The 26,376-nt window shown below is 37.2% G+C and overlaps 1 protein-coding gene across 5 annotated transcripts in view; it reads right to left on the bottom strand.

The window, feature by feature from the left end:
- MID1 (midline 1) overlaps positions 1 to 26,376 on the bottom strand; it is a 236,795-nt gene that overhangs the window by 31,137 nt on the left and 179,282 nt on the right. For all 5 annotated transcript variants that reach the window (XM_064407720.1, XM_064407719.1, XM_064407722.1 and 2 more), the window contains exon 3: positions 11,024 to 11,119. In XM_064407720.1, the coding sequence (XP_064263790.1) occupies positions 11,024 to 11,119 (96 nt within the window). The remainder of the gene's footprint in view (positions 1 to 11,023; positions 11,120 to 26,376) is intronic.

Raw genomic sequence — 26,376 nt, 5'->3', positions numbered from 1 at the left:
GGTGACAAGTGACTATATTGCACCCCTTGGCTGTTTTTTCAGTATGATGAGCCCCATGATTCTGCATCAGTATTCTTTTCTTTCCTTCCAACAATGTGTTTAAACATGCATTTACCTGTAAGCACATTATGGAACTCATTAAGCTAAGCAAATGCTTATGTATCTAAATTTGGACCAGAACCAATTTTACAAATAACCTTCTTATGTGAAATCCAAAATGTCCTCCAGGCAAAGAGAGGACTTGTTTATGAAGACCTGCTTTCATCAAGGTTTTGGATTATCTTTCTGAAATCTTCATAAAGTTGAAGTTTGTTTGCACATTTTAGAGGCTTAATTATTAATTAAGACATCAAGTAGATGTCTTAAAGAGAGAAATATAAAAAGAGAGAAATACAAAAAAAAGAGAATACATTTGTTTCTGGAAAGGGCCAGATGTGACTGCAAGTGCTGGTGAAGATGTAGAAGGTTTTCCTATTATGTTGGTTTAGGTGCCCATGGCTCTGCTTTGCTGTTTACTCTGCCTTCTCACCATCACAGTCCATGAGGAGAGAGAACACGAAACAGCCCACCCAAAGCCTCTAGCACTGTCTCTCCACTGATAGCTCAGGTAACCTAGAAAAGTTAGTCAGTCTGCACTGTCCCTCCTACTCCCTTTGCTCCTGTTGTCCCAGTACCTCAGCTGCATCACACGTCTTACTTTGGCATGAAACTCTGCAGAGCTGCTCTCAACAGGCTGTACCATGCACCGGTTTCCCTGCCCTGACTTCAGGTTCACTACTGGACTGAAATTCCACCAAGGAGCAGGGAAGCCTGCACAGGCTCAGCCCGGGCAGCGATCCCACCACTGCCTGTGGGCACAGCTCCTGTGTCAATACCAAGGCTGGCTCATGCCACAGCCAACTTCAACACTTAATTACAGTAACACTTTTGGCACTTCATTATGGTAACACTTGACAGGATTTTTGAGTACCTTCCACTCAAAGTGTTAGTTCTAGCACCACTTACATCACCAATTTGCTTTGTCAAGAAGATCTAATTAATTTTTGGGATAACTGTCATGAAACATAAAGTAACAGGAAGATTAAGTCAACATTGTTTCATTTAATACTCTGGTTGATTTGAATAATAATGTATTAATTGGATCTTAACCTAAAAAGATCTAGACTAAGAAAAACAAAATGCTTGGAAGAAAATCTCTGGATTTCTTTATGCACTGACTGCAGACTTCTCTTTTTCTTTGAAATCTGAAAAGTATACTCTTTTCTAAACACCATTTGAAGACTTTTCCAACTTTATAGCTTGGACAAGCTTGTTAAAAATGAAAATAATATTCTAAAAATTATATTATACATTTGAGCTTTGTATGAAAAAAAAAATCCCTCAACATTTAATCTAGGGGCTTTTCTTAAGCTGAAATACTACTTAATCATATTTTCAGCTCCCAAAGCCTCTGATTCAATAATAACTTTATAATTGAGCACATGCCTAATTTTAAGTGCACTACATTAGCTGTGGCTCTAAAGGGACTATTTGTGAGATTACCATTAAATATTATTTACTTGTATGTTCCCGAGGAGTCATGTGTCAGACCAAAGAGCCACAGGCATGGACCAGGGCTCCGCTGTACAGGTGCTACAAAAATAACAGAATGAGGTTTTTCCTTCTGCTTGAGTCCTTTGATGAACAGCAACCTTGACAATAACTTCCAGCTGGGCTGGCCAAGGAATGTGAGTTCTGTCTGGTCAAATATTTGAGGTTTTACATTCTACATTTTTTCCACATTAAAAAACAAGCCCTCCTTCCAAGGAGTTTGTTAAAAGAGACTGATAGCTGCCTTATAAAGCCTGGTGACTGTGTCACACACTTTGTGAAAGTCTCCAAATCACAGAGAGAGCTGACTTCAGTCTGGGCTCCCTTCACCCAAGATGAAGGTTGATTCTTTAATCTGAGGTATCTGTTGTCTGAGAGTTTATGCTAGACTTGGTGACACCTTTCTATGGAAAATTTCACTATTAATACAATTAGTTTTAGCATCAACCGGTTCCTTAAACATCCATGTCCAGAAATACTTTGAACCTAAAAATTTCTGGTTTATTGGTATAATTTTTATAAATTTCTTTTCCATGCCAGAGTTAAAATTGACTAGGAGGCCTTATGATTTAGCAAGAACTATGACATCCACAAAGAAGAAGAAGGACAGATTCTACTTCTCCTGATTTTGTGGGGAATTTATTCCCATTTCTGAAACACACACACAGACCTTGAATAGTTTACTGAAAAAAAAGCAACAACCTTACAAATTCCAGGTTTCTTTCTAGGTTTTCCAGACATATGGATAGGGATTGTTGCGCTTTGCCTCGGGAAGTAGGCGTAGTTAAAAAAAGAAGAGAAATGGGGGTTCCTCAGATGTCTGTCAGGGAGCTGGAAACAACAAACCCTCTCAGCCCAAAGGGGAGAGCAGGCCAGCTGTTCCAGCTCCACAAGCTGAGAACTGATTTGGAAAGTGTTCTGCTCTCTGTGGAGGCTTCCCAGGCTTTCATCTTCAGAGACCTGAGCTAAATTGCAGCTTAGCTCATAAGAAAATGAATGTGGTGGTTTCAAAGTCCCCAGCAGATGTTTGGGAAATCACAAAACTACAGAATGGCTAGAGATTTGAGGTTACAGTGGAGCTTCTATGGTTAATTTAAAGGCAAACAGAATCAGAGGGCTGGATTCACACCCATGAAAACTTCCTCAACTAATATACTGAAGCAAAGGACTTTTTTAGTGTCTCAGAAGAATTTTTCTTGCCATAGCAAAACTCTTCCTCTGAGATTCCTTATAGGTGAGGCAATCCTCCCCACAAGTGGAAATCTTCATCTGTCTTTTTGGCAAACAATCTCTAAATGACAAGCAAAATAAGAGATCTTAAATTAAAGGGCATCTGCTTTTTAAGGCTATGCTCTCTGTAATAAATTCATCAAAACCAGAGCAATTTTTATTTCCTAGTCATGAGTTTATTATGTAAAATGGAAGAAAGTATGTTGTAGAAAGAGTCTGATCTTTGGAAATTGAGGTATGAATCTGAGTTTCAGATTCATGATTTAAAAAATTGTTTAAATTTCTTAAAAAAGAAATAATTTGCACCTGTGGCTGTACAGGTAAAGAAGAAGTATGAATTTTTCTTTATATGTTTAAGTTGATAGTTACAGAATGACTATATCCTATGGCTATAAATGACTATATACTCATCACAATTACTGTATACTCAAAAGAAGACAAAAATATTAAAAAAGTAAATTGAATGATTCCACTCAAAACCTGTTGCATCATGGTCACACACTTCACTTTAGAACTCAGCCTGAATTTCTTCTTGCACCAAACCCAGAAACTGAGATTAAAAAACCGGACATTTTTATATATAATGGCCAATGCCTATTTGTTCTAGGAAAGTTTTCCTCATTGTCATGTACATGTGGAACACTTTTTTTTGGATTAGTGTCCCTAAATGAATTAAAGGATTATACTCTTCTAAAGAGAGAGAGACTTGTTTATTTTACTCCATGTTGTAAAGTGAGTAACTTCTCTTCATAGAGCTAGAGTACATTGAAGTATTATTTTAACATCATCCATATGGAATTTATTTATTTAATGGAAATACAAAGGATAACCATTAACACACATTTATGAAAAAATTTCTTCCTTTTCGTTTTACGACCATGAGAGTTGTGGATTCAAACTTCCTATATTTCATATCCCTGTTTGATGTTATGGGTTGTTCAATTTAGTCTTCAACAGAGCAAAAGCAGAACTCTTGGAAAATAACTTTTTCAGGTTTTCTCCTAGTCTAAGCATAAATCTGATTTTATCTGTGATGACAAACCATGCCTTTGGAAATACGTGATATTAATCAGCTTGCCATCTGAATATAAATTTTTTAGTTTGAAATGGTGAAAAAAAAAAAGGTCATCTTCCATTTCAAGTGTGCCAGAGGCTTTGTTTTTGTTTGCATTCCACATTTATCTCTAACCAGGAGACCGGTGTTTAGAGGCAGTCTCAAAGCAGGTTAAACAAAGGTCAGTGCAAAAATATGCCATCTTACTCTGGCTACATAGGAATTTTGTGAATGAAGGATCAATTAGGCCAGGAGAGCTAAACCACTTTGGTTCCAGCAGATAAGACTATCAGCCCCAATCCTGACTAAAGGTAAACCTTTTTTAGAAGATTGAAGTACTCATTTTATTTACTAAAATATTGTTTTGAAGTTTTTTGTCCCACTGTGATTTGAAGCACATTGGTGAGAAACTAACCAGCAAGACACTTAGAAGTCCCCTAGTGACAATCTCATCCTAAAACAAAAAAAACCCCAGAATTTCATGGGGAAAAAATAATTTATAGGAATCTCATTATTTTTACTCTTTTTTTACACTTTATGTTAGACCTTTCTTTAAACCTAAATAATGAAAAGATTTTTAATTGAACAATTATTTTTAATTATTTATTGTTTTTAGTTTTTCCTGCTGATATTAAGCCTTTGATCCATATTGAGCAAAATATTCCACTTAATGTGTTTCACGTAGGATAGAAAAACAAAAACTATCAAATAATCACTGAAGTTCAAAGGACTGCCCATCCTTTCATGATATTGAAACCAGTGCACTTGTAAACAATAGTTCAATACTTAAACTGTCATCCAGGATCCAGGGTCTCTAGCCCAGTGCTCACAAGAGGACCAGTGCCTTTGGTCTCCCTGCTGCTCTCGTTGCTCTTTAGCTGTTTAAGTTAGACAAAAAAAAAGTAGGAATTCAAGAGTATTTGGTTCCCATAATGATAAACGACTCAGAGACAGAAGGGTCCATAAATTGATAACATTTTGACTGAAAAGTTACAGTCTCTGATAGCAGGCACAAAATTTTACCTGCTGCATTAATTAACCAGTAGTTAATAGTGAAATAACCTCAATTTACTAGTCTAAGGTAAAAGTCTTGCAAGAATATCAGTCTAGGAAACATCTGCACATCTGGATATGAGAGAAAGGGAGAGGTGGAGCAAATGAGGACTGGCCACCTTAGCAGGCAGTGAAAAGCTCTGTTATTAATTTATATACAATCTGTGTGACCTCTTACCGTAACTACAGCTCCAATTTATAGAAGGTACAAAACAGTTTTAGGTGCAATAACATATTCAGCACATGCTTAATCTGTACATAAAATGTATGCATAAATGCTGCAGTCCCATATTTCTGTAAGACCAATTATACATTTAATTAGTAATTTTTGAAATAAATTTAATAATTCTTTAGGAAAATGGTATTTAACTACTAGACTACAGCTTACTAGGCATGCAACTTAGGACATCCTTGAAGGAATATTCTGTATCACCATATGCTATGCAGCATGTTTTGTCAGTTTTTATTTCTGAAGTTTCTCTTTTCAGATGCTACATAAATTTAAGACTCTGAGTAAAACTTACCTGAGAAATGAAGTTTTATGAGAGTGGAATTAAAAGTAGAATGAAAGTAATTAGAAGTCAAAATGCATCATACCACACATTTGATTAAAATAACCTTAATAGAGAAAGAGTCTCTTGTACTTTCTCTCATTAGAAATTGTCTTAGAAAAAAGAAATGCTGTAAACTCCATCCTAAGGTTTTATTCATGTGATCAGGTTTGCTATTAGTATCTTACTGTGAATGAGAATTCCTAATTTCCTTCAACTCATATTTTTCTATTTCAGAAATAAAAAAATACCATTTACTTTTAGCACTTCAATATAGCAAATAAATGTCGCTGCTGAACAAGCATCTTCACAAAAATGGAAGCTAGTGGGGCAAAGGAAAAAGCAAATTTCTGTGGATGTCTGTTGCAAGTTATCTGCCAAGTTATCACACACATTCCACAGTGATGGTAACCACTTATCTAATCCATTGCTCCTTTCCTAGAAAAAAAAAATCCCCAGCAAAGTAGATTCCTTATTCCAAAGACCTGGTATTACTCTGAAGGCCATTTACTGCAGTTCAGACACCAGGATTTACATACAGGCTTTCTAACTAAATTTTGCTATTACAAAAAATTAGAAAAAACGGAAAACTTCTTGGTTTACTTAGGTTTTGACAAAAATAATCCCAAATCTCAAGGAGTGAGTACCATGAAAATTTGTGAAAACAGAGTACTCACTGTTTTTATAGTAACAGACAAAACCTCTTTATTTTTCAAGGGTCCTTTGAGAATTGTATTGAGAGCTGAGTTTTGATTTTGCTGTCTCTCAAGAAACAGAAATGCCATGCAAAAATTGATAGAGACATTTTGTTGCAAAATTTGGAGGAGCTATCTTGTCACTGAAGTCTTATGAGAAACTCAATATTCCATTATTATTAAATTTTCCTGTTTGGTTCATTTCTTTTTTATCAGCCATGCAAAAAAATAGCAACAGCAGGGTTTTTTAGGTGCTGCCATCTTCTCTTCATTGGTTTTGCACTACTGCTTTACACTGAAATGAAAAATGTATCTGGTAAATGTGAATGCTGGGTATCTGTGCCAGTGAAATAAAGGTTCTTTCAATGAACTACTTTTTATTCAGGTGATTATATAACATGACTATAAAAAACACCATTTGACACTCACAAACCCAATTTTTGACTGGGAACTTTACACTGAAATTTTGCCTGAAGCCCATCTTTAGAAGTGAGCTAGAAAGAGAGCATTTCTATTACATACAAAGAGCAAAGGATGAAGCACTTTGAGGGTTACACAATCAGAGGAAAACGCCTCCTCTTTATGCAACCCAAAATTATTTTACAGTTGTCCAGAATCTGCTTCCTATGACGTTTGGTGAATTCAAAACAAACAAAACAAACAAAAAGACTGAGATGCAGATGCTATAAAGTTGTCTGCAAGCAAAACCTATTTCCTTTCTCCTCCCCCCTAGATAATTGCTCCAATTTTTCCTCCAGCTGAGTTCAGATTATGTTTCTGTCTAACAGATGAGAAGCTTCATGGTATTGATGATATAACAGACATTCAATCATGCATTTCCTAGAAGAGATGAGAAACAAATCCAAAAAACAGAACTCAAATTGCTTAGAAACAAAGTAAATGGCATAAGAGGCTCATGCTCAAATTTGTGCCTTATGTCAATGAATGCCATGGTCTAAAAGGCTTCTGCAGAAACCTCACACAGTCGTGGAGTGGAAATTATGGCAAAGAAGCAAATTTTCTGTGTCACAGCACCTTGTCATTCAGAGAAACCTGCAACACTAAAAGCAGCGGGAGCACCTAGACACTGATGGCATTATATCCTCCCCTGACTGAACTAAGAAGGGGCTGAATCCCGAGCTGCATACAGCTGGAAGCGGCGCAGCCAGCAGAGCGGGACGCAGCCCCCATCACCTTGCATGTGGCAGGCGTGCAGGAGAGGGTGGCAGTGCTGCAGGGCTCACAGGCAGGGCCACACAGTGCTAAAGGCCACACTGACCAAGGGACACCTGAGGTGGGCTGGTGTGGCCACAGGGTTGCTGTCACCCAGGGATTCACCTATAGGGCCGTACCCTGGGCCTGTCAATCCCAATTTTATAGCACTGTTTTTGGAAGATTTGTACAAGGTCCCTGCAGAAAATTTAAAGATAAAATTATCCAAGACAGTTTTTAACGCCCTTGAAAAAGTTTTCTACAGATCCCATCAGAAGTGTGAACGCAGTGAACTAGGTCTACAAAGAAATACATATCCAAGTAGCAGTTGTTTCTATTCCATTCTCTCAGTTTGTGGAGAAAGCTCTATTTTATCCCGTGGATCAGTTTGTCACTTCATGCAGCCACAGGTGCCTTCCCTGCACAGAGTGAGCAGCAGAGCTGTCTCAGCAGGGCCAGCCCTGCCAGCTGCCCTGGGCGAGGGGCTGCTCTGCAGAAAGCAGCAAGGCCAGAAGCATGAGGTTGAGGGCTTGCCATGGTCTCTAAGGAAGGAAAAAAAGCTTTCCTGATTAACAGCCTTCAGGGTTTCTGCAAAAGCAAGTAATGACAGACAGGATTACAGTGGAAGGGAGAACGGAAAGACAGAAAAAATTAGTGCAAAATGAAAAACACGTTAGAGATGTGTCTGAAAGATGAGTAGAACAAGTGTGTCAGCATGCACCTAAACAAACAGAAAGATTTGGGACAGAAAAGAGTGTTATAGTCTTAAGCAATCATATTTCAGGGTGTGTCTCCCTTTGAGAAAATGGAATTTTAAAAACTGTTGCCATAAGCAAATAAGTTAATCCGTGTTAGGCATGAAAGCAGACATGCAGATACTAAAATTGTTGTTATTATTATACAATGTTTAATATTCTATCTTACTTAAAGCAGTAAAGAATACAGGTTTGGCTTGATTTATTTACAGATTTTCTTGCTGTTATGACCAGAATCACCCATAGGAATGCAAGACTGGAAGTGAACTTCTTGAGTCTCCCAAGATCAGGTTCTTCATCAGGATAAATCCTGTCATAAATTGATAACCTCCATCTAAAAATTGGCAAGATTTATGCCTTCCCTGCTGTGATGAGAGGCCAAACCAGATACCCCACCCTAGTGGCTGGAAGGCCTCCAGAGTCCAGATTATCAACATCACTGAGTCCTTGTGCACTCGTGGAGGAAAAAAAATGAAAATAAGTGTTTCAGAAAGGAATAAGCATTAGTTGTAAAACATAGAGAGATTGGGATTTGGCCTTTGCTCTGGATGAAAGTACAGCTGGGGAGGATGCATGGCTGGATCACTAATCTGCCATAAATCTGGTTCCTGGGAAGCCAATGACTCCTCACTTGAGATGAGAAACAGTGACTTTGTGACAACATTTGGTTTGGCTGGCGAGGATTAATTTATTCAGAATACACAGAGCCTGTTTGTTGTTCATATTTGGAAACACCAGCTTCTGCTCCGTATCAAACCAAAAAAGACATTTCTTTTTCTTTTTTCATGTAACATTGAACTTTTTGCCTTATGACATGATAAAGGCTTAAAAATGTTACTATTTATAGCTACAAATAAATGTTAGTGAGCATGACTTTTAAAAGTTTATCTACATCAGAATAAAGTCTTGGTAACTTTAATACAAGGAATAATAATAATTTCCTTTCCTTCCTTGTTTTCAAAGTTCAAACTATATCTGAAACTGAGAGCTTATTTCCTTTTTTATTAATCCAGTTTTAAAGCCCCCAAAATCTAAATCAAAACTATTTCAAATTAGGTAAGGAAAATCAAAGTAGGTAACAAAAGTCTTTAAATTTACTACCTATGTTTTTATATGTTTTAAAATGATGTACAACGTATTGTACATTATTATTTGTAATATAATATATATAATAATAATAAAGAAAGCATTCGCTGTAAAACTAACTTCCTGTTCAGTTTCAGCATTTCAGTGAGTTCATATGTCAAAGCTAATACATTACCAATACATTTCCATTACATAGAAAACTTTTCCTAATATTTTGCAATTTTAAATTTGCGTTGTTAATGTTTTAGCCAATATATTGTTTAATTTAATTTTTAATTCAGGTTCCTGTCTTGGGTTTAATTTCTCTCCTGAACAAGGAAGAAGAAAAAGAGTGTACTGACTTTTCAAAAATCTATCTAAGCCACAGTTTGTCCAATGCTGGAGATATGCACATCATATCAGAAATTTTCACAGGGCTCTGAGAAACAGAGATAACTTCAAAGTTTACCTCCCCATCCCCACTTGCCCAATTTCCAGCACGGCCGAGGTCCAAGGTTTTGACTGAAGCTCATTTCTTGATATTTAGCTAATTTAAATGCTAATTAGACTAATTTGATGAATAAAACATGGTAGGAATTCATTAACAGCTATGTTGCGATTGCTTTATGTCTACAGACAAATTTTCTGACACAGGACTCCAGGGACAGTAGCGCATCTGTTACCAGTTGAACAAGTTGGATTCTTTACAACACTAAACTTAGAGCTGGGAATGCACTGCAGAACTGCAGAGAAGATGGAGGAGCAATTTTAAGTTTTTCACATCTAGCACATCTTGGAGACAGGCCACCAATGAAGAAGAGGGTTTGTGCTGTCCTGAGCCCATCTGCTTCATAGGGTTTGCTCTGAGCTTTAGATGCAGGGGAACAAATGGTGCCTTATCTCTGTCTCTCAATACCCTGATGCCATTCCAGCTGTTCTGCCTGGCCTTATTGGTGTCTATACAAAGGAATTAAACCATTCAGCTAATGTCTCATACTGTGGATAGACTTTCATGGTTTTATGGAGCTCCCTGAAGTTGGTGAGGCTCCAGAGAAGTGCAGCAGATACAAACATAGATAAGATGATCTCTTTGGAAGAATAGGGAGTTGTTTGGCTTTGGTTGGTTGGTTGGGTTTGTTTCTTTTTTTTTAATGTGTTTTGTTTGATTTTGTTTGCTTTGCCTTTTTTGGATGAACTTTTTTTCACCTTTCTGGGGGGGAAAATATAGGTTCAGATCCCACCCTGCTAAAGATTTTTTTGATTCTCAGAGTGGAATAAGTAAGTGAAGCAACTAAAAGGCCTGTAAGAACCTGTCTTCTTTGGAAGACAAATATATTTAATGTATGACTTTTGAGTACAGAGATGTATTTAAGTAGTTAATTCTGACTAAAAAAAAAAGAAAATTAAAACAAAACCAGTGTTAAACAGAAACCTAAATGAGTTTGGGAAACTGGGTGTTCCTATATTTTTGCCTTCATTTTCCACCTGTAAATATTTCTCTATCTCACAAAGCACCCAGAAAGACATGTGTTACAGGTAGTAAGTGATGTGTTCAAGGACAGTAGCAGTGGAGGCCATAGCAACACACCATAATTAAAACAGGACAGAAAGGAATGTAAAGGAGGTTATCTGCATTGAGAATACCACTTATCAGTGAAAAAGCTTTAAGTCAGTTTACCATTTAAATTAATTTCTGCACTTGTTTGGTTTTATTTGTTTGTTTTGTTTTGTTTTTGTTTGTTTGTTTTGTTTAAATGTTTGCTCCTGGATGCTAGAAATGAATGTAAATAAGAATTTCTAATCAAGGTCAGTACTCACTTCTACATGTTGACAGGTCTGAATGAGTTTTGCCAGAAGAGTTTCCAGTTCAGTGTTCCTCTTAATAAGGTTGGTGAGGTTACTCTCCAAATTTTGCTGTAAGAATAAAAGAAAAAAAAACCAACATTTCGGTGAATATTTGAAAAATCGAATTACACAGGTATGATGAACATGAGGCTTCCTTATTGATATATTCCATTACATGTTTGATTAATTAGCTGCTTTGTCTATGCAAGACAAGAGAGCGAAAAAGTTCAAGAAAAGAGTGAATTCTGGAAAATAGGTTTTCTAAGGACCTAATAATAAAGATTAAGCAATTTGTTTTATTCGGGAAGAAAAAAATGAGTAAGGAGAAGACCAGAAATGACAAGAACATATGCCCAAAATAAATATTTATTTTAACTGAGAACATTTTTGACTCCTTATTTCCTGCTTTCAATCTAACATCTGAATTTAAAACCCTGCTGTTAACTGAGGTCTCAGAACTGGTCAGCACTTTCTTCTTAACATTTGAAATGCTGGAGGTGTTTTGATCTATTTGATTTTATTCCCTAGTTCAGCGGAGTTATATTTTTTAATAAATAATTCAAAAGAAAAACATCCTTTCTATGGATAAGAATGAAATACCTGCTCACAAACTCTGCCTTCACTAACTGTTCATAAGAGAGAACTTGTGGCATGTTTCTGTGTTTATCAGCTGATTATGGTTGCCATAAATATCTGCAGCTGTGGTAGAGCAAAGTCTTTTCCAGCTCAGAGATCTGAGGCTGCATCCTGGCTCCCTGCAATTGCATGGGAGATTGAGACCTAACAAAAACAGTTTCAGCCTCCCTTCTCCTCCCTGCATTCACAGAGGGGAACCAAAGCACACGAGGAGCAGGTCTGTGACAGCTCTGACCCACTCCCTGCAGTTACTCAACAGGAATACCAGAAGTGTGTCCTGTGCTTTTCTCCTGACAAGGGTTGCAAGTGTCTCTGCACAACTTTCATTAATTTCAACCCTCCTCATCTTTTATTAATGACCTTCTTTTCTTCACACTACTACTTTCCCTCTGGTGTATCTATTCTTCATTTCAGTCCCTGCAGCTACCATTAACTTACCTGACTTGTATAACCCTCCCCCAATTCCCACCTCCGTACGCACATTTAGAGTGTGTGTGTGTTTTCTGGTGTTATTATTCCCTGCCTATTTCATGCTGTTTAAAACACTTTGTTCTTTGCCGTCCCTTTCTGCAGCCATGCAGTTCCCTTCCCATTTTTGCATGTGGCTACAAACAAATGAAGATGGCAGTATTGAATTGCTGATTCAAATGATACACGCTTTGGCATGTACCAGGGTGATGCTGTAAGCACTGGAGAGGCAGACAGCTCTGTTCCACTAAGGCAAACACAACATTTTGGTGGCTTTTATGTATATGACCCTTTCAAGAAGTGTGATGGGTGCTTGAAGTACATAACTTTGGCATTTTCTTCCCAGCAGAGCCTTGCATATTGTGTATGACAAGCTCTGGCTGCAAAAATACCTTCTACACTACATTTATTTCATAGCCCATTAAAACAAGGAGTAACAAGAACAGGCATTTTTACCAAACTGTTTGTGCTGGATCTTACATTTCCATAAGCCTTACTGTGAACAATCTTAATTGCAAAGGCATGTTGGCTGTGCTGTCAGATGTCCCTTTGTAGCTCTGAGGCTCACAGGCAAAGTCAAAATATCATATATAGTTACAATATCAGATAACTTTTGCCTTCAACAAACAGTTCCTTAAGATGATTTAAATGAGCAAATATGCTTGCAATTTTATTCATAAGACTTCTTAATCTTATACATTAATGTTTTATATGTTTTAACATTTTACACTAAAATGTTTGAATGAAAATTGTGTATCCTTGATTGACGTTATCTAATTTAAAACATATTACTGAACATAAAAAATACTGGCAATTGGTACCTACATATGCTATGTAGAAAAATATATTGAAAATGGTTGTGGAACACTGCAATGATTTCAAATAACTGACAGTTATTTCTCTTCAACTAAGGCCATTAATACAAGAAGAGTCAGCATTTTTCTCTGAAACAGAAATGTATTGACACATAGATTATATATACGTTATTATATTATGAATATTTAAAAAAATCTGTATTTAATAATCTATATTCCTGTGTGTGTATATATATATATATATCTGATGAACAACAAAATATTAGAATAAGTTTCCTATCCCGTGACTATAAATATAAACCCACATATATTATAATGGCTTCACACAGGTCTCTTGATATCTTCTGCATTTCCTGACCATGAAAATGGAAGAAAAGTATGAAACAAGAGAGTTGCCTTAGAGAAATTTGAGTTAATCCATTCCCATGATCTACCTCATTGAACTGTGAAATTTTAAATATGGGAAGTCTGGAATTTTGTTTCCATGCAGTTTGGTATGCAAGAGATTTTTTTTTTTAAAGTCAAGAATAATCAGAATTTTGTTAAATTTTTGATGAAGAACATCAGTTTCTATTAATGCTTTACCAGACGACAAGAACATGGTGGCTGCTGTTTGAAATTAATGTCAATCTTTCCACTTTCACCAGGGCAGTACTGAATGGCAGCTCTTAAAAGTGGTCTTATTCAAAAGTTTTAAAGTTCATAAGACTTGATCAATTCCTGCAGTATGTTCACCCAGATTTTCTCTCAGCAGTATCTTCCTCTAGTACTTTCTCCTATTATTTTCTCAGAAAGACAATGGAGTCATTTTAGCTACCTTGTGATAGTAAAGTAGCAGAGTTTGAGCTCTGCCCTTTTCCTTTACTCCATGTAGGGGGACACAGAAAAGGCCTGAACATTTAAATTTCAGAAACAGATGTTTGCTCAGAGACTTTCCAAAGTGTTGCAACCTCATTTCTCATCCACACCAGGAACTTCCCCAGTTGTGTAAGCCAACACTGCCAGATTTGGAGGTCCGGCCAACTTGGAAAATTAATTTAGTTGTTGTAGACCAGAATTCCTGGGAGACTGAATTTTAGCCAGGTTTGAAGTCTGAAGCAAGTGTGCTCTCACATTATGATGAGTACATGTGAAAATGAGTAGCAGAGTAACCTGAGTCCAAGTCCCTTCCTTCTTCCCACCTAATCTTCTACTGCTGTTCTGTTGGGCAAACCAAATTACAATTGTATTTTTGGTAATGTGCTACGTAAATCACAATTTCTTTAACATTCACATCTTCCTTTTCTTACCTTTTTTTGTCAGTTGCTAATTTTCATTGTTATCTGTCTATTGAAAACTCATCTTAGAAACTCTGGTAGGGGCTTTTGGTTTTTTTAAGAAGCACAATAGTTGCTCTGCATTTCCTCTGTGGACAGGCTTCATGCATGTTAACTCAGTAGATGCAAACTGCTCTCAACAAGCAAAAGCAAGGCTGAATGCTTCCTGACTTACCAATGTAGATCCAGTCCAAGATCTTGACATTCCATGCATGCTTTGAAACTGTTTTTACAACAGTATAAAGTGAAAAGAATGCTTACTGTCCATTTAGCACGATCTGACAATTATACAACATAAATATTCCTATAATCTTGGGATAAATCCAAGTAGATGAAACCCCAGACACATAATTGAAAAGGACAGTTAAGGATGATGTTTCATTTTGACTCTACATGCCTATAAAATGATATGATCCAGGGACAGGAATCTAAGTTGGAAAAATTAATGCCAAAAACTAGAGGAAGGCAACTCAGTATTGATCACATATTTTAAGCTGCTGTCTAGCTCATGAACACGTTGCTGCTGAAATCATGATCATGTTGCAGCAACAATTGCGTGAGGCTTGTGCCCTGATTGAAGTGGAAGGTCAGACTAGATGATCATAATGGTCTCTTCTAGTCTTTAAATCTATCAGTCTATGAAAACCAAATGTGAACCCATGCCCTTTGCCAAATTAACAGTCTCACGCAAAGCATTGCTTGTCTAAAATAAGAAGGTAGCACAAACAGATAATCCTAAGCTACTATGAGTTGGAAATTCTGTCAAAATAAATTAATGTAAGCTTCTAAAGAAGAGAAATGCTGAGTTGTGTGCTCCAGCCTTACATCACAGCAGACAAAATAAAAGCATTCCCAAAATCATCCTCTCAGAGACATTTTCCATAAAAAATATCTATTTTAAAAAGCCAAAAAATAAAATAGATGGCTATCAGGTACAATGGAATTTTCAATTTCTTTTGAAGTAAAGCAACTGTATTTTTCTTATTAAAAATTCTGTTCTTTCTCTCACTGGTAAATATAAGCAGTCATTTGAATTTTCCACTCACTGTTTATCGGAAAGCTTTGAGAATTGATACACTGAAACTGCTGCATGTGCTAAGACATGCAGTATCAGACAGTGTATGTAACAATAGTCCTGACCACCATTTTTATCAAATCACCATTTTATCCACCATGACCAAAGTCTTATCAAGCATTGACTGCAGCTTGCATTTCCTTTGATCCTAGTGTAGAACTGACCAGAGTAAAGCACATTTTGAGACTATCTCCTGCATAGTGGAACTTAAGTTCAGTAATTATATAGGTTTCTTGAGAACCATTCCCCCCCTCCCATCATCTCTTTACAAACAGTCAAAATGAAACAGTTTTTATACATTTTCAGACTGGGTTAGTTAAAGTGTGTAACTTAAAGCCACACAGTTGGACTGCTGTAGATGAGGAATAAAACATCACAAAGCAAAAGTGTGATCACAATTCTAACTTACTCAAGCCAGCAGGGAAAGCAGGGTGGTGTTGACATGGCAGATCAATCTTTAGTATGTGCAGGCTGGTTAGAGACCATAAATGTACTCCCTGTCACTAACACAGTCCATGCAAACATATCTTCAGTGAAATATTTTCCTCTGATCCAAAAGCATTATGCTGCATGTGCTCCAGGTATATTTTCACCTCGTCATAGTGACATACCCCATGAACTAGTGCTGTTGCCCCCAGGACTTGTGTCTAACCTATTAAAAAAGTTGCCTATCAAATCCAGAATAACTGCCAGAATATCAAGCGTGGTATTGAGCCAGGTTTGGGGTATATGTGAACTTAATGCTTCATTTGGTGTTCTTTATTTAAATGGACATGCCAGGTGCACATGGAAAAACTTAAGCTAATTTTTGTTCTATGTACTTGTCCTGAAACAGATGACTACTCTTCTGTAGCATTCATGTGATCAACTCTGTATTTCTCCAGCCAGGGAATAGTAACACTTTAATATGAATGATTGACCTCAAGTCTCAAATGTGCAGAGCCTGACAACTGCACTCCACATTCCTATGTGTAAAGAAATAACAGCTATGATGTTGATAAACTCCTGGGAACTAGGATTTTTACCTCAAGTGATTATAGTATATCACAAGGAAAGACCCATGAGATACTGCACTGTTAATTAATTGTCCAGAACTATTTTTATTAAAAGTGCAATGAAAATATCTGCATGAGAAGCCATTATGACTCCAATGATGTTAACTAAGTTGAGTATTGAATATTTCCATATTTCATAGGAATGTCACAATTTTTTATTAATCTCTATTTAACATGGGACATTGTGGAAATTGAAGGAAATCCAAGCACTTAAATTCTTGACCACATAAAATCTTTATTAACTGAGAAAGCAATATTCTAGGGAGAACCTCCAATTACACTCTTGTGTCTCTGCAAAGCCATGCCCTCAAATATACCAGGGGTTCCTGCCATTTGTAAGTGCAGTTCTGCCCTTTTATTTAACTACACCAATCTGTCTTGTGAATTGCTTTTCAGTCTTCCTCCACTGCTTCTTCTCTTTTGGAGAAAGAAATTTCATACCTGGTGCCTTTGAGGAAAAAGAACAGGACAAGAGCTATATATGTATATATATATACATATAGCAAAAGTGTTCCATGGATGTGTACTAGAAGTTTGGAAAAGAAGCAATACATACACTTAAACACCCATAGCTTTGCCCATAGCAGGGACAATGTTTACCCAGAACACAGGTCAATGAAATTTTCACTGCATACTTATTTTCATAGTTATTTTTTTATTGTAACAGAAGGACAAATAAAAATGAAGTGAAAATATAATTTTATTTTAAAGGCTTTCAAACTTGTTAAAATATTTTTGTTCCACTTTAGATAATGACAAAACTGACTATAAGACAAACTGGGAATTTTTTTTCAATTAAGCTATTAGGAGATATACAAATGTTAACTTGTTTGGGATCTGGGGGGGTGTTTCAGGTTTGTTTTTTTTTAATAAGTAATTAATTGAAGAAGGACCAGAACAATAATCAGGAATCAAGGATCAAGAAGGAACAGATTTAGCATCTTACCACTTTAAAAACTAAAACACAGCTTGGGCTGATATGTGAGTTAATAAAGGTTTGCAAAAATGTAAAAATATGTTTGAGGCCACAATATATTTTACCTTTTTTTCCTGCCTCAATGCAGGAGTCAAACTGGAAGCTGAAGTGTTAAAAGAGCAAAACAAATACCAGACACCCTGAATTTAATGCATGCCATTAAAGACTTATTGTGGCGAGCTAGAGGGCTTATAAACTTATTCTTTTCCCCATAGGTTAATCCAGTGCAATGAAGGGGGTTAAGGACAACTTGAACTATTGCACAGCTGTCCTGCAGCACCCTAGCTAGATGTACTTCCAGCCTCTCAGGACATGGAATGTATTTAAAACCAGGAGTTCAACACAAGCTCCTGCCCATGAGATGCATAACGTAATCCTGCCCAGAAAGATCTGGGAAGTATTCATTCCAAAACCTGAAATTCTAAGTTTTCCACCTAACTAACGACAGGCATCTATACAAAAACAAAACAAAAATACTATCTAAAGAACCAAAATTTATGCAGTGTTAATAAACTCCTGGTTTCTACAGATGTCTGCCTAAACATTTCTGAAAGTTGTATTTATTTAAGAGGTTTTATTGTGGAAAGAAATCTGGGTTTAATCAGTCAATACATATTACTGCATTTTGCGGTTGAAAAATTCCATCTTATCTGAGTGGGTATGTGTAGAAACAATTCAGTATTATGCAAAGCTGGCAGGTTAGAAAGGGCAGTTGGATAGGTAAGAAATGGAGCAGGTCAATGTGGTGATTTGGTCTGCATGAGGTAATAGTGGTGGAGTTGTCACAAGCCCAATTCAGCTCTTTCTCCTGGCCTATAATAAAGCTGACACTTGAGGCAGCTGCACCCTTCTGCACTTGTTTCTCAGTATATCAAACAGCACATTGAAGGATATTATTGATTGCCCTCCTGAGGATATTAATTGTCCATGCAGAGAATGAAGCAGTGAGTCCATCTCCTGGCATGACTAGAGGGTCTGGCACACCCAGACTCACACTGGCCTTGTCTCTCACCAGGCAGCCAGCCTGTAGCAGCTGGGCTGACACGGAGCACCAGCAGCTCCTATTCCAGGTGTGGGAGGGGCTGTCTGGGCAGTTCCACTGCAGGGAGGAAACAGCTGCATCAGTGACCACGACATACTCCCACTGTGTCCCAGCAGCACAGAAGGAGCCATAGAGGCACCACTGGCAAACCCAAGGGAAGCCAGAGAACTGCAGCTTTTTTGGAAAATGCTGGTCCTGCATGTGTCATGGTTCATGAGGCAAGTGTCACGAAACCAGCTAAGGAGAAACCCCAATTCTGGCATAGGGTGAAGTATGCTAATCAAAGCACCAATTACAATTGTGTTTTATGGGGGTTTGTTTCTTGTGTTTATGAACCCTCTGAAATTTTGCCAAGAAGTACACCATGAGCTAGTTACGACCCTCTGGAGAGCTCTGCTTTTTCCTCACAGAAGCCATTGAAAGCTCTGCCTTTTCCTTGCAGTGAAAATACCATATACCATACCTTGCAGACTACATACCATAAAAAAATTGGCACCTGTTCAGTTTGGTGTTCATTCTGTCACATGCTCAATGCCTTGCTGCCCATGGTTAGAGCTTGCTCTAGACAGAAGTGTAAATCTCTCTGTTTTCTTCTCCTCATTTGCTCTATTGCCTGTTCAGCAAACTAAAACCATCTATTAGATTGAGTAAATGCCCTGAAGGAAGTTTGGTGTGAGGACTTGCGTTTCCCACAGTCTTCAAGTTTAGATATAAGGTCAACTTTTTTGAATAGAAGGCTTAAACATTCATCTAACATACTTGTCAACCTGACCTAATAATATAATTATCAGTATTTTTCTATACAAAGCTTTTGACCAAGCACCCGGTCTCACACTGAGGAGTTACTAAAATAACTATCTTGATGCCTTGGACTGGCTACCTAGAACAGAGGCTAGACAGAGTTAGAGAATAAAGTAGGTATTTATTAAAGGCCTTCAATAGATACACCTTGGGAAGTGCCTCTCAAGGGCTACACTCAGGATGGACAATGGTCATGAGTTCTTCAGGATTTTTTTTCTTTTTTTCTTTTTTTTTTTTTTTTATAGTAGCCTTACTGTGTCTTTGAAAAGAGACAAAAAATATTAAGAATAATAAAAAGGATCTAACAATGTATTAAAATATTTTTTATTATTTAAATGATGGAAAATATCTAGAAAGAATAAAAGCAACAAGATCAGATTCCTTGATAGCACCAGTTTATATTATTCATGCATCTGGAGCATTTATAATTTGTAAAACATTGATTTCACAATAAATATTGTAAAACTTCCTCATTTACTATTATTTTAAATGTAGTTCCCTGTAAGGAATATGATATGCAGTGGGTTGTCTGCAGTACATACACATTTAGGAAAAAATGTGCTGTCTAAAATGGAAATGCCACATTCACAAGAGACAATATTGTTTGTTCAGAATTTGCTATCACTTTATTCTCTAACTCTGACTAGCCTCTATTCTAGGTAGCCAGTCCAAGGCACCAATCTTTGGCTCAGATTTCAGGTACAGAGAGGTTATTATATTTAAATCTTTGACTTTTTAATTTGCTATGGATAAAATCAGATAGCAACATTAAATTATCTTAGTAGAATTACATACTTAGGGACTTACTAAAAGAATATGATGGTAGTGAGATGAGTTTAAACTAAATAGGGAGTATAAATTGCAAAGTACAGATAATGACTTGGAAGCAGATTTTTTTCATATTTTTGTCATAGTCAGGTGAAATTTCTGTTCTGACCTGCCTAGTCTTTATTGCCAATACTTTCTCAGAGATCAGCTGAAGATTTCAAATGCACTAACCACCACTACTACCACCAAAAAAAACTACACACCCCAAACCTATAAAAGACAAAAATTAAACCAAAACACCAACAAACCCCCCAAGAGTTTTAGCTGAAAACCTAAAGTTCTGAGTGTGTTTTAAATACTGATGGACTAGAAAAATAACCATGACAAATCCAGCACTTAATTTTTCCCTTGCATTTTGCAACTGATAAATGAAAGAAAATCATACCAAGAAGACACTCAGAAGACAGAAGTATCACCCTCTCTCCTTTAATGTACAATACTAAAAGCTTTTCCTTCCCTTACCTCATCAGTGCATCAGCTCCATTCCCAGACATCCTGCTCTCCCTCACTACTCCTACTTCCAAAACATGCTCATGATTTTGCTCCATTTTTTTCTGGTCATGCTGTGACCTGCCCAGCTGCTGCTACAACATGCCCCTCACCTCCTGCTAGACTTTATGAACCTGAGCTGAACTCAGTTTCTGGCTCTTGATTTACTGGCAGTGTACGGTGCCAAGAGTTTCTGGGAGGAAGGTCTGAAAGTAATGTGGATGCTCAAGAAAATTCTCAGGGAGTGAGGGATGCATGCTACAGACAGCAGAACAGCCAAACAAATAACTCCTTCCTATGCTACGATGATATTTTTCACTCCCTCGTGGAGTGCATTTTCACAAAGAAACAAAATATTCAATTCAGTGATAATCCAACTATAATTTTAGAGGCCAATAATGCAGAACACATTATTTTTCAGCAGTCCTCAATAATGTATATGCAATGATTAAAAAATTGAAGCAGCCAGAAGCAAACATTCCATATGGAAACCACAGCAGACTTGCCTGTTCACTTACCTCAGCTTTGCAGATGATCACAGACATGTTTCCCTTTACTAATGTGAATTAATCAATTTGTATCAACTAATGAGTTGTTCATGCTAGTATGAACAATTGCATGAGGATACTTCAAAGTCATGAGTTTTGGCTCAAGGAGTATGTTTGTAAGTATTCTTGTATTTTTTTACTGTGTTCCTCTAATCAGTTGCAGCATACCCGACCATAAAATGCAACTCAAGCCAGTTCTACTTCATCAATAATTGAGACCCCATGACTATATACTGAACATTTTTTCTTATTTTTAATTTCTGATTACACACAGTTTGAAAAGTAAAACAGAAATAAAATTTCTGTGGGTTAAGAATAAGTGGATTGTGTAAGACTGTTTGTGTATCACCACAGAACTCTGGTTCCACAAAACATTTTAAAAATACATTAAAAATAAATCTTATGCTGTAGTTTGCAAGGTGATAGATCATATAATATAAAACCAAAGGATGCTTTTAGGGAAAGAAGTGCAAGTACAAGCCTAGGTATATGCAACTGTAAGATTTCAAACTCACAAACACAGGTCTGTTTCAATTTCTAAAACATTATTTCTACTCTTCTGAGTTAAAACTTTGCTTTCTTGATATTTCAGGTTTTCACCTGAAAGGCAAAACACAAAGGCCTCTTTTTAAGAGAGCTGGAACAATCAATTAAAGCTCTACACCTTCTAACAAGAAAAGACTTTGAATGTTTTACTAATAAAATAAGGACGAGATTCTTTGTTTATGGCCTTAATATTAAGCACACAAATTTGCACTGGTAAATTCAATAAATCTGTGATCAGAAAGGAGAGCATTTAATCCTTAGAAAACAAAACCAATTTATAAGTGCATATATATACTAGATTTCAATAAATGCTCAATTAAGAACAAAATGTTTATGAATAATAGAGAATAAAACACCTGAATCCACAGTCCATTTTCTATAAGAACAGCAAGTGACAGGTATAGCTAAACCTTTCTTTAACATATTAAAAAATTCAGATAAATCATCATAAATTTTAGGTGCCACTTTTCCCTGGTACCTCTTCCTCCAAAATGCCATATGCAAAAATGATGGTCCTCTAAAGGTGTGATCAATGAAGCAAGTGCCAGATTCTGCACCTAGCACAGGGCAACCCAGGTTGTGTGTACAGACTGAGGAATGAGAAGCTGGAGAACAGAGCCATGAAAAGGGACCTGAGGGTCCTGGTCGATGGCAAGTTGAACATGAGTCAGCAGTGCCCTGGCAGCCAGGAGGGCCAACCCTGTCCTGGGGGCATCAGGCACAGCATGGCCAGCTGGGCAAGGGAGGGGATTGTCCTGCTCTGCTCTGAGCTGGGGCAGCCTCACCTCCAGTGCTGGGGGCAGTTTTGGTGCCACAATATCAAAAAGACATCAAGCTATTGGAGGTTGTCCAAAGGAGGACCATGAGAATGGTGAAGAACCTTGAGGGAAAGCTTTATGAGAAGCAGCTGGGAGAAGAGGATGCTGAGGGGAGACCTCATTGTGGTCATCAACATCCTCACGAGGGGAAGCAGAGGGGCAGATACCAATCTCTTCACTTTCATAACCAGTGACAGCACTCAAGGAAGCAGCATGAAGCTGGGTCATAAGAGGTTTAGTTTGGATATCAGTAAAAAGTTTTTCACCCAGAGGGTGGTTGGGCCATGGAACAGGCTACCCAGGGAAGTGGTCACAGCACCAAGTTTGACAGAGACCAACAACATCCTCTGAATGATGCTCTCAGGCACATACATGGTGGGATTGTTGGGGTGTCCTGTGCAGGGCCAGAGTTAGACTCAATGACCATTTTTGGTCCCTTCCAACTCAGCATATTCTATGATTTTATGAACTTTGAATGATTTACAAAGAATCTTAGAACATTTCATCTTATCCATTCTAGCATACCTAAACTGGCCTGCTGATCATCTTTACATTAGGTGGGATAACAGTAGTAAAATGTAGAAACAGCTTGCCTGAACCCTCCCATATAGCTTTGATTATTTTTCTGTAAACTTTGTAACCATAATATGACAGGCATTCAGGTAATGAAAAATAAATGACTTCACATTTTGCTGAAAAGACTAGCAATTTAGAGAGAAGTGCAAATCCAATTATTCCTACAGAAAGAGGGAGATCTTAACAATTCATTTGACACATTTACATAATGTGACCAATTTATAACGACTTCCTCCAGACAAATTATTCATTTGATTTATGACAGCCTTTGAAGTTTTGCCTACTATCAAGGCTACCAAACTTACTGATGAAAACATGAGTCAATGCTGATTATATAAGTATGCTTTTCATGGCACTTTGGGAAGATATTAAAACTGCAAAGCACATGGCAGTCTCAACTTGAGGCCTTCAATTAATTCAGTTTGATTTTGATCTCAGACAAAGTTTTCTTTGGAGAAAAGATATGAACTTTATTTACCCAGTACATTTTTTCTGTATTCTCTACATCCATTGTTTCTGAGAGATGAGGCTACAGATTTTGTGAGAAATACCTTCTCTTTAGCCATATAAAACATACACAAAAAAGCACACATCTATTCAGGTGCTCATACATGCTCTGTAAAGTGAAAAGAATGAGTAATGCAATGAGCAAGGGGTGTAGAGTGAGAACAGGTTATTCTCTGGTGTTTCTAAAGCACATGGTCACCAATAACATTTTGAGGTCACACAATACTGACGGAGTGCTGAGCCTGATTTCATGTACAACAACTTTTTAATTTCCTCATTTTTCCATTGGCTGAATTAAGATTTCTTCCCCCTGGATAACTGAAGGCTCAAGGGGCCTCATAGAATATCCCTGTACTTAAAGGACACTTACAAACAGACTGGCTCTTCACAAGCAGCCACACAGAGAAGATAAGAAGCAACAGGTATAAGTTGCACTGGGAGACATTTCACCGCCATGTAAAAAAGACTTGTTTTAGAGTAGGAACAATCATTTACTAAAATAGCCTCTCTAGGGACAAGGGAGAGTCCTCATCGCTGGAAGTCTTCAAGATGTAATTGGACAGATAGTCTGCATAGTCATCTAGGCTCCCTTTTCCATGAAAGGTTGAAACAGACCATCTTGGGAGGTCCCTTCCAAAGTGTGGTGCTCTACAAGTGATGATTTATTAATCACTCTTATTAGTTAAGGAGCTGTATCTATAACTGATTCATTATTTTAAGTATGGCCCTGTGTGCATGGCCATGGGCATGTGTATAGATAGGGATTTGTTTTAGCAACCCTCCAGTGAAATCAACCTAAAGGTTAGCTTGGCCTCTCATTCTAGCTTGCTGAGCCTCATGGCTGTATTTTGAGCTAATTTGCCCAGTCTGAAACTATTTCAATTATGACACTGTTCTCTGATTTTGAACACTACAGTGCCTTTAACAAAGTGAGTAATGTACAGGAGAGGAGAACTGACATCTCTGTAATTCCTACTGGCCTGATCCACACTTTCCTGTATCTCCAGATGCTTGGAAAACAAAGCCTGCCAAGACCTGCAAACGCTCAGGATGTCAGGATTTCCCAGAGGGAAGGCTTTTGACTCCTTAGCTCTGCAATGAGCTGGTTCACCCCTGCATAAACACACAAGTCTGTGAGATGGCCAAGAAATAATTGTGCAAATAGCTGAGGAGGGGCTAGGAGAACCATGCCCTATATTGCCTTTGTAACTATGTCAAGAGAGGCTCTATTCTCTAAATTGCTGTTACACTCTGATAGGAAAAACAAGAGGGTTTTGGTAAGCCTTTCACTTTGCTGTAACTGTTCATGCAGGAGATGGGACATACATTTTGGAAATTACATATTCTAGATAATATTATTGAATATTGAAATGACATTTGCATTAACTTCCATTTTTTTCATTTGTTTCTGCCAGAGTGGTTCCTATTGAATATATAAAACCAGCTTTTACCTATGACTTTTGTAATTAATAAGGAACTTATTTTACTTTATAGCTCAATATCTCTGTTTTCTTTGTTTTCAAAATAAAGCATTTGTTCATGAAGTTAACAGTGATGCAAATCTTCCATAGTCTTTGTTTCCATAGTAACCACATTACTTCAAGAGAAAGAACCAAATCACATGCCGAGTACATGAGGCCCTAAAATGCTTTAAATTACTCACTTAACTAATTTTAAAAAAACCTGATAAAACAAAATTTCTTAATAGAGATAAAAGAGTAATAATGGCTACTTTGTTCTTTCCCTATATGAATTTCAATTACTTTTAGACAAGAAAAACATCCTGATCCTTATTTTATAGATTATTAAATTTCCCTAAGATAAATGCCTTTAATCAAATATGCACTAAAGGCTATGCTAATTTTCCTACTGAGTCAATGGGCTTTGAATGAGAGTCATCAGAAGCCAGTAAAGTTAAGAAGGCCCCTTCCATTGTGGATAATAAATGCTGGCAAAATTTTTGTTCAGGAAAGTAATCTGGGTGCTCAAGATAATGATTATTACTTGTATGTTAGAGTGGTATCAGTTATTTCTCAAACAATCTATACATGGTTACTGAAGACAGCAAAAGGAAAGATTCCTAGGTTTGACATAACAGGTATTTTGCTCTTGCCACAGTCTGTTGACATGTGATCAAAATGAAAACTTACTGGATGAATGTTCTGGATTCAAACTTCTAAAACTAGCCCCTTGGAAACATGTTACAAAAAACCACAAACAAACAAACAAACAAAAAACCCCAAACCAAACCAAAATAAAAAAAACCCCTTGCCTTGGTCCTGAATGCAATTTTGAAACTGCATGTCTAAAAAAAGATTTCAATGGTTCTTGATGGGTTTGTCCAGACCTTTAAGGTTGTCCATTCTCATTATTAAATATGTGCTGTGGTACGTCTCCACTGTATGACACTAGCTGCTGGGTGCTTTTCAAAGTAAATAGAAGTCTGCTTTGTTTCATCTTGCAGAGTTCCCTAAAGGTAACCCCAGAAATGTCTTAGGTACAAATGAAATTTGTACATCAAAAATGCTTTTGAGACTCAGGGTCAAACAACTAGCATGAAAATGAAATGTGAATGAAAGAAAGAAAAGGGAAATGAAAGAAAAGGGAATCAAAGTAAAAGCAGTGGATTTCACAACTTGGTGATTTTCTTTAAGTATACTCTGTATTTAGGAAAAACATCTGTTAACCCTGACAGCTGCAGAAAAGGCTCCATGGATCCTGTGGACATGGAGCTGACCACATGCTCTCACAGCAAAGGTGGCTGTTGATGCCTTGAAGGTGTTTAAATGATGAAGGGCTTGCACAAAGGGGCTGTAAGTTTCTGTCCTTG

Source organism: Passer domesticus, chromosome 2 (genome assembly GCF_036417665.1).
Source record: "Passer domesticus isolate bPasDom1 chromosome 2, bPasDom1.hap1, whole genome shotgun sequence".
In the NCBI taxonomy this organism is placed as follows: Eukaryota; Metazoa; Chordata; class Aves; order Passeriformes; family Passeridae; genus Passer; species Passer domesticus.
Note: the sequence above shows the minus strand (reverse complement) of the source record. Positions and strands in the feature narration are given on the sequence as shown.